We start from the raw sequence: 12,531 nt of genomic DNA on the forward strand, positions 1-12,531 counted from the left end.
GGTGCTTTGTTTCTTTCAATTGCTAACAAACTTCATTGTTGTATTTTTGCTGTATTGCTTGCTTTACAGTAACTGGTAACTCTTTTATTTTTTCTTTTCCGCAGTCAAATGTATATTGATATTTTTGTTACCTATGGTGCTATTCTCTTAGGAGACAATCATTAGTGCCTTATCTTTTTTATGTTTAATTTCATTACAATTGGCTGAAAAAAAAGAATGTGCTGATCTTGTGTTTGTTTGCTTTTTTAGGAGTATGAGAACAACTTGTTCCTGCAGTGTGATAAATGCCTGATGATGGTAAGTTCAGTGCTCTTTTTTTTTAATTCCTATGAGGTTTGTGTTATATGAAGGCTGCATACAACACTTATACCTTGATATACAGGAACTCAGATAATTGTACACTTGGCATATATTAACTCAAATAAGCTAACTAGATTGTGCATCCCACTGTCACCAAGTGACAATACCAAGATCAGATTGGTTGAACAATCCTAACCTCTGATTCTTGGACACTTGTTTGTGGAAATATGATCGTTGGATATTTTCCATTTTAACATTCTGGCAAATAGCCACCAGTCTGATAGTCAAATAGTCAAATAAAACTATTGGTTCATAATATAAGATATACTGGCTTGCATAATTTGGATGGTTTAATTTGACTACTTGTATGCCATATATGCAATTTCAAAATTCATGCCTATCATCCATCACGCTCTAACTGAGTATCAAAGTTTTTGTCTATTTTTAAAAAATAGTTATTGCAACATTCTTTCTGAGAATGCAATGGATGTGATGATTGTTTGAAGCATAAAAATAAATCTACTTCCTTTTCAGCATGTATTTTACTTTTTCCATATTGGTACGTGCAAGAATTTGTCCTCTCTCTGTGTGTGTGTGTGTGTGTGTGTGTGGCTAGTAGAATTCCCATTTGTCTTGCTTGTTCATTTATTTTGTTGTGGAAAATTTGCAATCCGTTGTTACTTTGATGTTTAATACATTGTTCATGATCACGCAGGTCCATGCCCGATGCTATGGTCAATCAGAACCATTAGATGGGGTACTTTGGTTATGCAACTTATGCAGGCCCAAAGCACCCACACCTCGTCCACCTTGTTGCCTTTGTCCAGTTATAGGTAGTTTGATATTGCAACATTGTAGAGGTTGGGATTCCTTCTTCTTCTTATTATTATTAATCTGTAAACCAACTTTTTGTAGGAGGTGCTATGAAGCCTACAACTGATGGGCGCTGGGCTCATCTGACTTGTGCAATGTGGATACCTGGTTTGTAGGGCATTCTATAGTATAAAATTCTTGTTCTAACATTGAAATTGAAAAGCATATTCTGTTAGATTTTTCATTTGTCAAAATCTTTTGCAGAAACTTGCCTTAAAGACATCAAGAAAATGGAGCCCATTGATGGACTGGACAGGATCAATAAGGTATTTCTTTGTTTCTTCCTTTTTGATTAGGAGATTTCTGAATACTAGCATTTTTTCTTCTGTCAAAGGAATTACAGATCTGGGTGCATTTTCTATTTTCTTCGTCAATCATGATTGTATTGGCTTAGAGAATAGCCAGGTTATTTATGTTACCCATCTGTTTTGTGATTTGGTTAGGATCGTTGGAAGCTTTTATGTAGTATTTGTGGTGTTTCTTATGGAGCTTGCATCCAGGTAAGCTTGTAATCTTTTCTATCAATTTATGGCATTTTCCATTTTTGTTCTTCTTATTTTGTAGAGTTAGTACTTTAATTCTATTTAACATGATTGTAAGCTTATAAGCTTTTCTTGCATTATTTCACACTTTTGACTGATAGATAAATATAGCAGGTTACATTTTTATTGGTGAATGGGATATGATCCCTTAAACAAAGATGAGCCGGCAGTAATTAGAAAAGTCTCTTGCAGTAGAGAGTTAAAACTACTAATGCTCATTCCTTTCCTTATTTAGAATCATGCCTGAAAGGGTGATGCTAAAAGATGATGTTGGCCTACAGGTCTATGGTTTTATTTGCTTTGTTGTAGATAAGAGTCGTTGCCCACCACCCAGTTTTATTAGTATCCAAAATCTTACCTTTCTGGAAAAAAAAAAAAAGAAAAAAAAAAAAAGAAAAGAAAAGAAAAAAAGGAGAAGAAAACAGAAAATAATGCATAATTTTATCATTCACTGTAGCTGCTTTCGATTGCCCACTAGTAATTTGGTTGTTGTGATCGAGTTCTGGTAGATCACCTCAAATCAACTGGAATTTGGAGTCGCCACTTGCTCTTTTGAGTCGGTATGTGTTGAGAGCTAGAACTACGCAACAATGTTGAAAATGACTCCCATGCACTGAATCTACTGAAAGTGACTCCCTGATCTAATTATGAAGGGGTTAAGCACCTTCCTACACCCAAAATTTTGGTCTCTAAACCCAAATGCAAAGATCAAAGGACTACAAGGTTCATTTTCATGTTCATCAAGTTTAGCAGGAATTTACAGCAACTTAAGTAAACTTGGAAAAAATAGCAAAAATGTTATAAATTATTCTTCAAATGTTCTTTATTCGGCCTTGATCTTGAATCTTCTATACAATCAGAACTCCCGATGTGGGAGATTTCGACTACTGGAAGCTATAGCTCAATTCAAATGGATCTGGAAGGGACTCTAGTCATCTACTCACTCCTCCCTCTTCTTCAAGCTTCACCTTCCTTCTCCTCTACTAGACGTCTAATTCTTTCTGAATTTTCTCCCTTTAAGCTTCTCTTACTGGTGTATAATCTCAACACATTAGAATTCCAGGGATCAAAGGACTGGAATGAGAGCATTGAATTCCTATTTATAAAGCGTGGGAGTGAAATTCTTGTAGAATGAGAGAATAATTTGGTCATGAGAAAGGTGAGTACAAAATAAGATGTTAAGGTACTAATCCTAGGATGCAAGGGCATGATTGTAATTGCTTAAATCTGGAGAATTGATTTGTGTGTTAGAAAGGGTAAATACAAAATAAGGTGCTAAAGTCCTAATCCTAGGATGCAAGGGCAGGATTGTAATTGCTTAAATCTGGAGATAAGGTTTGTTACAAGGAATATTTAAAATTTATAGATTAGAGGGCAATTTTTGTTTTTTGTTTTTTTAAGTTTTATAATGGCATGTATGCAATTTCCAGTAGACCTGGGTTCCTATATGCTGGAAAGTTGTGCAATTTATCTTAAATTTTGGAGGGAAAATCGGTTTAACCCTTATTTATCTCCAGAGTGCAGTGACTCTGCTATTATTTTATATTTTAATTAACACACTTTTAATATTTTTAATTATTTTTAGGTTCGAGCCTGTAGCTGAATGGTAGATAGGGTGTGTTTCAATGTTTGAGGTTTTGGGTTCAAGCTCAGCTTACCTATACAAAAATTTGTTTGAATTATTTTTATATTTTAGTATCGAATATAAAAATATTTAGGTTTACCAGTAAACAAAGGGGTAGGACCCATTTCTGTCATGGATCCCATACGCATACTCATAGTCATATCCATCATGTCATATGCAATATGGGTACGCCAGTGGACTTGAAGAATCTGGGGTATTTGTTAATTGTTAGTTTCTCTACCCCTATGATTTTTTTTATTTTTATTTTTATTTTTATTTTTTATTGGGTGAATCAGATTTTGTTGCCCTATATTTGATACTTCTGGATTCATCCTCGTTACCGGTTAGTTGTAAATCAACATTTTCTCTCTTTAGAAGCATATTAGAGTTTGTTGAGGAGAGTTTAGTTGCTGTTTTGAATAAGAAAAGTTAGAAGGCAGTTATAAACAGAATTTGGTTTATTTTCTAGTCCTCAGAATTGGGAAAGTAAGACGGTTGTTTGAAACATAGATTCTATGTTTTAGAGTCCTGTGACGTACTGATGCATATTGCTATAATATTCTGAAATGTACAGTGTTATGGATGTTTTGAGCCCATTGCTTGAATTATGAAAATTTGAGCAACTAATTGTTTTGGGCTAATTTTCAGGCCTTCGGGTCTATTTTCTTCTAGGACTTTGCTGCAACTTTTTGATTCAGATCCTTTATTTTTCTTGTATGAGGTTTTGAGCTGCACCAATGTTGCAAGCGAGGTTTAAAATCAGTGTATTGGGTATCGTATTGTTTGCCATCACCTATTAACTGAATTAGAAGCCTTTCACTTATTGAAGCCTGGATTGTTTGCAATGTGGATTTCCAATTGTCTGGAATAGTCAAAGTTCACCACTGTTAGCAAGTACTGCATGGGGCCTGATAACATCTGTAGGTGATATTTAGTCTTGGCACTGTACTTGTCAAAGGATGTGGCTTGGCATTCTGATATATATATATATATATGGATCTCAAAGTTAGACAAACTAAAACAGATTCTCAGTCATTACAAGAGCTAAAAGTAAATGCCCTTAGTATTACACATTGTCAGGCTGTTGTAAAATAGATGAAGTTGGGGACAAACATTTATTTTGTTGACAGCATGCATTCATCCAACTGGTGGTTTGATTAGATTATTCGTTGTTACTGTTATTTGTGTTTTCTGTGGAGCAACATGAACTGATTGGTGACTAGCACAACATGGTCGATGGTCAGAGGTATGATGGCGACTTAAACAATTTTCTCCGTTCACTGTTGAATTGGAGTGTGTCTGGGATGTGGCCACATAAGTGAGCTGACTGCTTCATGTACACATCAGCAGTATACCATGTACTAACCATGGGATGGCTGCTAAGTTATACTCTTTTCTTTCCTTTTCTGTTAGCTATTTGAGCTAACTTTATTATTGAATGGTTTTTGTCCTTCACGATTAGCTTTTCGTTGTTGAGTTTTATATGTTATATTGGTTTGATACAAGATGTATTGCAGACCTTACAGTCGTACAATTTTCTTTCAGTGCTCAAATAGTACTTGCCGTGTAGCTTATCATCCTCTTTGTGCACGTGCTGCTGATCTTTGTGTAGAGGTACCTCTCTTTTTCTCGATTTTCATTTACTGGGATTTTTGAGGCTTGTGTTTCTTGTTCGTTCTAGTTTTGCCCATGTTTTTTGGGTATTTTTTTTTTTTTTTTTTCATTAGACACTTTATTCACATATATTATGCTGCACTTGACTTTTATACATGTAGCTGGAGGATGAGGACAGAATCCATCTCATGTCCGTTGATGAGGATGATGATCAGTGCATTCGTCTACTTTCTTTCTGCAAGAGGCATAGGCAACCATCTCATGAACGTTCACCGTCTAATGAACAGATAGGGCAAACTGTGAGAAACTGCTCCAGCTACACTCCCCCCTCTAATCTATCTGGCTGTGCTCGCACTGGTACGCTAATAGACATCTGTTTCTGTTGCGTTTATGATGATCTAGTAACTATTTACTGCATCCTTGGCCTTAATCATCTCAGAGTTTGTGTTATCACTTATCAGCTAGTTCTGAAGGTGTTTTAGAAGGTGTCTTGTTTTACATTACTTGTAAGTCATAACCACTGGTCTCCATTGGTTATAGGCTAACAGCATATACTATTTATATAGTTGCTATGCACAGATGCAGAAGATATTTCATGTCTGTATGTTGCATCTCTTTACCACATAGTTGTACTGGCCTACCAATTATTATTTTATTTTTTTTGTATTGCTGAGGCTACCAGCACATGAATCTTAGCTTCTTAGATTGTTGATATAATTCTTTTTCTGTTTTTCATCTTCCTACTTTCTGTTCTTGACCAGAGCCTTATGATTTCTTTGGGAGAAGGGGACGTAAAGAACCTGAAGCCCTTGCTGCTGCATCTGTGAAAAGGTTGTTTGTGGAGAACAGGCCATATTTGGTTAGTGGGTACCGTCAAAATGGATCCTTGGGCAATGTTCCCTCTTGCAATGAACTTGTTCTTTCAAGCATCCCTTCAAGCATTCAAAAGTTGAAAATGCCTCGATCTGATACGCCAAAGAGCATTCTTTGCATGGCTGAAAAGTACACATACATGAGGGAAACCTTTAGGAAACGTCTAGCATTTGGTGAGGATCCATGCATTGAATGATTTATATCATATACTTTCATTTTGTGGTGGGCTTCTCAGGTAGCAGTTTTAGATTGTGCTCATGCTATCAACCATTTCTTCCTACATTTATTTGTCCCCTGCTTTTGATTTGTTTTCATTAGGAGTTGTTCATGTTCAATATTATTCTATTTACTTTATGAAAAATTCCTTTTGTTGCTGTGTTGATTAAACTAACGTTGATTATCCTCAATACCTTAGAGATGCTTTTGGTTCTTAAAGAGACTGCAGGGATGCATGGTTTCCGAGTCAATTATATCAACCAGGCAAAATGCTGCTTTGGTTAATCAATCACCAAAGCAAGATTGATGTTCTCTGGAAGAAACCATTGATCTACAGATTTTTAGTTAACGTAACCACCTTCCAAAAATGCTTGTTTCTCTCCTAATCTAATGGTGATAAATAGTGAATTGGGTAAATTTCTCTACGTAATTGCAAACAGAATGCATGCTTCATTCTGGTTAACAGTTCAGCTGATAAAAAGCTATATACAAACGTCTAACGTAGCCATTTTTTTTTTCCCAATTTATTTAATTTTGAAGTTAATATTGAATCACCTTAGCGAGCCTTTTATAAATCCAACTTTGCATGATTTCTTTTATAAAGTAACACTAAATATTATCGACACTTGTGGACTAGAAGCTCATCGAGCCAACCACTTCGCAGTGGGTCTATGAAGCTTTCTATGTCAACAAGCAAGCAGAACAAACATGAGGAAAACCCAGACTGGTGATAAATTACCAGCCCTTGAACACTTTCCTTGCAGATGAAAAGTTTCCTCTCCCTCACCAAATCTCACCATTCCAGCAATTAGTTGATACTCTTGTTTTTTCAAAGTTTGACTTGAAAGTAGGCTTCTGGCAGCTTGGCGTTCATCCTGATGATAGGCTAAAGACCGTGTTCACAATTCCAAATGCTCACTACCAGTGGACTGTTCTTCCCTTTGGATTGAAAATAGCCCCCTCATTGTTCCAGCAAGCCATGGTGCGCATTTTCTAGCCAATCCTTCTGAAAGCTCTCATCTACATTGATGATATTCTGCTCTTCTCAGCTACAAAGGAAGATCACCTCAAGCTCCTTGAGCAATTCTATCAGCTGGTCCACCAGCATGGCATCATGCTCGCAGCCCACAAGATGACTCTATGTTCCTAGAGTATTGAATTTCTTGGCATGACCATTAAAGATGGTGCTTACTGTCCCCAACCGTGCACTGCTTCTTAGCTTTCAGCTTTTCCTGACCAACTCACAACCAGGAAACAAGTCGAACAATTGCTTGGGATAGTAAACTGTGGCAGATTTTGTCCTTCATCTTGTCGGACTCACAAAAACCCTCTCCCAACACCTTTCCAAAAACTCACCTCCATGGTCACCACAACAAACTTCTGCAGTTCAAACCATCAAAACCTAGCTCTCCCATCTACCACCATTAGAAATTCCTAGCTCAACTGGGTGACGTATTCTCCAAACCGATGCAAGTGATGAATTTTGGGGAGCGGTTCTTCTCATTGAAGAAGGGAACATGCTCAAAATCTGAGGATACAAAAGTTGTACGTTTAAATCAAGTGAACAACATTACCATTCCACTTTTAAAGAAATCCTTGCTGTCAAAAAGGGAATCCAAAATTTTCATTTTTACCTCATTGGTCACACCTTCCATATCAAAATGGATGTCCTCTTTCCTGCGCGTGCTTCAGTTCAAGTAGAAGCAACTACCTCAATGGCTCAGCCCCAACTGCTTCGATGTGATGAATGGTTTTCTCAGTGGTCCTTTATAGTCCAACACATCAAAGGCAATCAAATACCTTGGCTGACTTCCTCTCTAGGCATCCCCTTAAAGAAGAAGTCTCTCTAGCCCATATTACTGAGCCACTATGTGTTTTCCCAATCCATAGAATCCCACCTTTGCCTGCAGAAATTGAAGAAACCATTGCTCGACTCTACTTTGCTCACTGAAGCAATTACCAGTTGTGATGCCATCTTGAAATTCATCTCAGGCACAATGTCTCTCTCCACCAGATTCCTCACCTAGTGTACCCATTTCTTACCCCATTGTCATTCAAAAATTTGTATGGCACCACAAAAGAATTGCTCCGTCTCCTTCGATATCTGTTTGAAACCCATGCCATGACAATCATCTTTCACACATGAAAACTTACAACCTATCTTTTTCAGATAGCTGTTGGTCAAATCCCTCCGACTGCAACACAATACAATACTTTCAAATGGCTTTCTTGGTTTCATTCTCTTCATGAGTGGCAACAACTGCTCGATGATCGTCATGACAAATATGTGCAAATTGTATTCCACATCACTCAAGGCATCATAGGCAGGCTAGACATGCGTTTCTCTTTTGTAGAGACCGAAGCAACAATTCAAGAATGGCATTCCTAGAACTTGGTAAGGCACCATTCAAGATATCCTGACCAATGGTACTTTTTCAAAATACAAATGGCAGAAATTAACCGCCAAGATGGTTCGTTATTCCTCCATAGATTTGAACCCATCCATTTTCCACCCCAACTTTAGCTCCTACACAATGGTTTGCGGAAACTCTGGTAAATTATTTTGAGCAGCATGGCCCTTTTGCTAATGCAAATTATCCACAAAGTCCACTAGCAGTTGGAATTGACACACCCCTCAACTCGGATGGTGAACCACTGAGCTTGAGCTTAGAGTTGGATTGACTCGAACGGAACAACGACAATGGGCATGGACTCACTATAGATGGCCGAAACGGCCGTACTATAGCCATACTGTAGCAGTTTGTCTTTACTGCAAAAACTTCTCCTATGAGACACTGTAGTGTCAGTAGGTCACTGTAGCGTAATTGAAATCTTGTAAAATCCGGCTACTTTGGCCTATAAAAGGGGTGACCTCTCACTCTACTCCAGACGAGAGGTTCTTCAGTCCGTCTTCTTTCTTTCCTTGTAAAATGGGAAACAACCTCTCTGGATTCGAATTTGTTGTTGAATGCATGGTTGTTACCAGTGTTTAAATTATCGGCGATATTATCGAATTATCGCCGATAATTTCAGTATCGCTACAGTTGCGACACCGAAACTCCCTTTTTTCATTTCTCTTCCTAATATCGCCGATTTTTTGGCGATTTTATCGATTTTTTGCGAAAAGTCCAGTTATCACTCAGTGTTCGCAATATCGGCCGATAATGTCGGTATCACAGTCCAACGATACGAAACACGTCGGAAGAAATATTCTGAAAAAATTGGAGAGAGAGAGAGAGAGAGAGAGAGAGAGAGAGAGACTTTCAATAGGGTGGATTTCCACACCTGTAGAATAGATTACCTTGATTGGAAACTGTATTTGGTGGGCCATTTGAATCGAAGCTCGCCATTCGTAGGTTACCGGTAAAGAAAATCTCGATTCCCTTTTCTTCTTTCTTCTATTAGATTGTTAACGGAATTGATTTAGGAAGAAAATGAGAAAAAAAATAAAAAAAATCCAGAGAAATCCGGAGATTTGGGGAAGAATCCAGGGTTTCAGGGTCTCTCGGATGAAAAATGGGTTCGGAGCCCTTTTTTATCGGGCGCGGATGTGCTACTGACGGGTTGAGTAGCGAACTCGCTACTGAAGTGACGTCACCAAGTTCTGTGGGTCCCACCATGATGTATGTTTTGTATCCACACCGTCCATCCATTTTGAGAGACCATTTTAGGTCATGAGCCAAAGAATGATTCAGATCCAAATCTCTAGTGGACCCCACCACAGAAAAAGTGGAGAGAGTGACGCTCACCATTAAAAATTTCTAATGGCCATAAAAGTTTTCAATGAAGCTGATATTTGTGTTTTACCTTATTTAATGTTTGTGTTAACTTATGAACAGATTAGATCTCAAATAAACATTACGGTGGACCTTAGGAAGGTTTCAATGGTGGGTGTAACTCACGCCACTATTTTCCGTGGTGGGGTCCATTATAGTTTTGGATCAGCCTAATTCTTTTGATCATGCCTTAAAATGTTCTCTCCAAATGGATGGACGGTGTGGATACAACACATACATCATGATAGGATCCACATAACTTGGTGACGTCACTTTAGTAGCGAGTTTCGCTACTCAACTTGTCATATAGCTAATCCGCGTCCTTTTTCATCGGGCACGGCTACATGAGGCACGTATGCATCTTTTCACACGTGTAGTGGGCCTCCAATCTGAACTGTTCATGTGATGTGGCATCCCATGAAACTCCCAGGATCCAAATTTTACCCTGATCTAAAACTCTGGTGGGCCATAACAAAGAATGATGCAAATCAAGGGAGAAAATTGTTTTCTTTTATAATGGCCCACTGAAGTCTTAGATGAAAGCAAAAGTTGAACTATAGAAGTTTCATGGAGTGCTGCATCACTTAGACCGTTCAGATTTTGGACTCACATCACGTTTGATGAGTTCTCAAAAAGTTCTCAGGTAACTCTGCTGCTGGGAAAATCTGCGTTGGCGCGGATCAGGAGCCTAGAGATGGATGGTCTGTCAGGGCTCTGTAAGGCCCACCATGATATATTTGTTTTATCTACACCGTCCATCCATTTTGATATGTTATTCTAGGGAATGAGCCCAAAATGTAGCCAGATATGAGGCTCAAGTGGTCCACACCACAGGAAGTTGTGGTGAGAATGATATCCACCGTTGAAGCTTTCCTGGGGCCCATCATGATGTTTATTTTCCATCCAATTTGTTCATAAGGTCTAATAGACCTGGATGAAGGGAGAACATAAATATTTGCTTGCTCCAAAACTTATGTAGCCCCCGTAATTTTTTAAATGGTTGTCATTCAATGATCACTTTTTCATGTGGTGTGGTCCACCTAAGATTTGGATTCATTTCATTTTTTGGCCCATACCATAAAATGATTTGTCAAAATGAGTTAACGGTGTAGATACCAAATCATTTTAGCTTATTATCCAAAAAATAAGTACATCCAATTATCAAGTGGACCATACCAAAGGAAAAAGTGGTGATTGACAATTAATGGGCCACGCAAGTTCTGGATCAATCATATATTTGTTTTTTTCTTTGAGTTCATTTACTTTTACATGTCTTAATTAATGTATGCCAGCTGCATTTGTAATATATAAACTCATTTTTGTTGCTATTAAAGTGATTTTTTATGGCATCGCATGCTTTTTGGGTCCCATTAAATGAAAACTTATTGTGTAATGTATTCTTTTCGCAATTTTTTATTCCTAAATATGTAAATATGTGTATTTAGCCATGTCTTGAAGTTTCACTAAAAAATTCCATCATTTTCCCCAAGTTTCCCCCCTTTTCCCTGCATTTCCGGTTATCAACGATATTATCGGCGATAACGATATTATATCTTTATCTCTAGCCAGCGAAACTTGTAGCGATACCGACAACTCGAACACTGGTTGTTACATTCCTATATCGACTACAACCAAGCCAATATAGAAAGCCTCCATACTTTACATTTTTTGCAGCATACTTTTGTCCCTTTAATCCCATTCCCAGTGACAATGTTCAAGGTTAATTAAGTGCGTATGGGTGAAATATAGCATTGCTCATAAGAGACAATAGTTCTTAAATTATTTTACTACAAATATTGGCATGTTGCTCTGTAGTCCTCGTATCCATATGATAACTTGAGAACACAACAATGGAACTTCTGTCATGAATAGTTATTAGAAGTCTCCAACAAGAGTTTAATATATGACAAGGAGTTGCTTGTTGCATTCATGAAAATTAGGATTAGTTAAAACTCCTATCATTTAGAGTACAAGTACTAATGAGGATAATTTTCCTATTTCACTTGTCATGATTCTCCCTTTTAACCCATTGCCTTGTCCATGTCATATTGCCATTCCATGTTGTGTCAGCATGACCTGCTTTTCCTCATCTCTATTGTTTCCATTGGTCTTAATCCGTTGCCTTGCCCATGGCATTCCATATTGTACATGGCCTGCTTTTCCTCATCTCTATTGTTTCCATTGGTCTCATCCGATTTCAGCCTGTCCCTGAGATTACTTCCAGCATCCAAGTAGCACAATGCAATTTACAAAGAGCAAAACAAGCCATAAAGCAGACTAGATTACCATAATTTAGTATTCAACAAGTAAAAATGTATGCCTCATTTGGGCGTTGTCTCAAAATAAGTTGAACTGGGTTGAGCTTGGATGACACTTCAAAGAAACTGCTGTTTTTATAATTATTATTTATTTATTTAAATTTTATTATTATTATTATTATTATTATTATTATTATTTTTTAGAATTGAGTTTACTTACCAAACTAGTTTTTATGGAAATGCCAGACAAGCCCCCCTTTTTTTCTCTTGTTCAAATGCTTTTTCTCAGGCCTTGTTTTTCTTCTTATCCCTCCTGTGAAAATCCGAGCCCCTACAAGATACCGTTGTAGCCCAGAGGTTTTTACCTGTCCTTGTTGAATCCCACTGATGGTAATTGGTAATCTCTCTCTCTCTCTCTCTCTCTCTCTCTCTCTCTGTCATTTTTTGAGGATTCT

General features: G+C 37.6%; 1 protein-coding gene across 6 annotated transcripts in view; it reads left to right on the forward strand.

Annotated features, from left to right (window-relative positions):
- LOC131246442 (histone-lysine N-methyltransferase TRX1-like) overlaps window positions 1-12,531 on the forward strand; it is a 72,316-nt gene that overhangs the window by 41,081 nt on the left and 18,704 nt on the right. For 5 of the 6 annotated variants that reach the window (XM_058246580.1, XM_058246581.1, XM_058246583.1 and 2 more), the window contains 8 exons: window positions 250-297; window positions 1,016-1,133; window positions 1,216-1,281; window positions 1,378-1,439; window positions 1,617-1,673; window positions 4,885-4,953; window positions 5,115-5,310; window positions 5,715-5,999. In XM_058246580.1, the coding sequence (XP_058102563.1) occupies window positions 250-297; window positions 1,016-1,133; window positions 1,216-1,281; window positions 1,378-1,439; window positions 1,617-1,673; window positions 4,885-4,953; window positions 5,115-5,310; window positions 5,715-5,999 (901 nt within the window). The remainder of the gene's footprint in view (window positions 1-249; window positions 298-1,015; window positions 1,134-1,215; window positions 1,282-1,377; window positions 1,440-1,616; window positions 1,674-4,884; window positions 4,954-5,114; window positions 5,311-5,714; window positions 6,000-12,531) is intronic. The other variant, XM_058246582.1, reaches the window with a different exon arrangement.

Source organism: Magnolia sinica, chromosome 5 (assembly GCF_029962835.1).
Source record: "Magnolia sinica isolate HGM2019 chromosome 5, MsV1, whole genome shotgun sequence".
Taxonomy (NCBI): domain Eukaryota; kingdom Viridiplantae; phylum Streptophyta; class Magnoliopsida; order Magnoliales; family Magnoliaceae; genus Magnolia; species Magnolia sinica.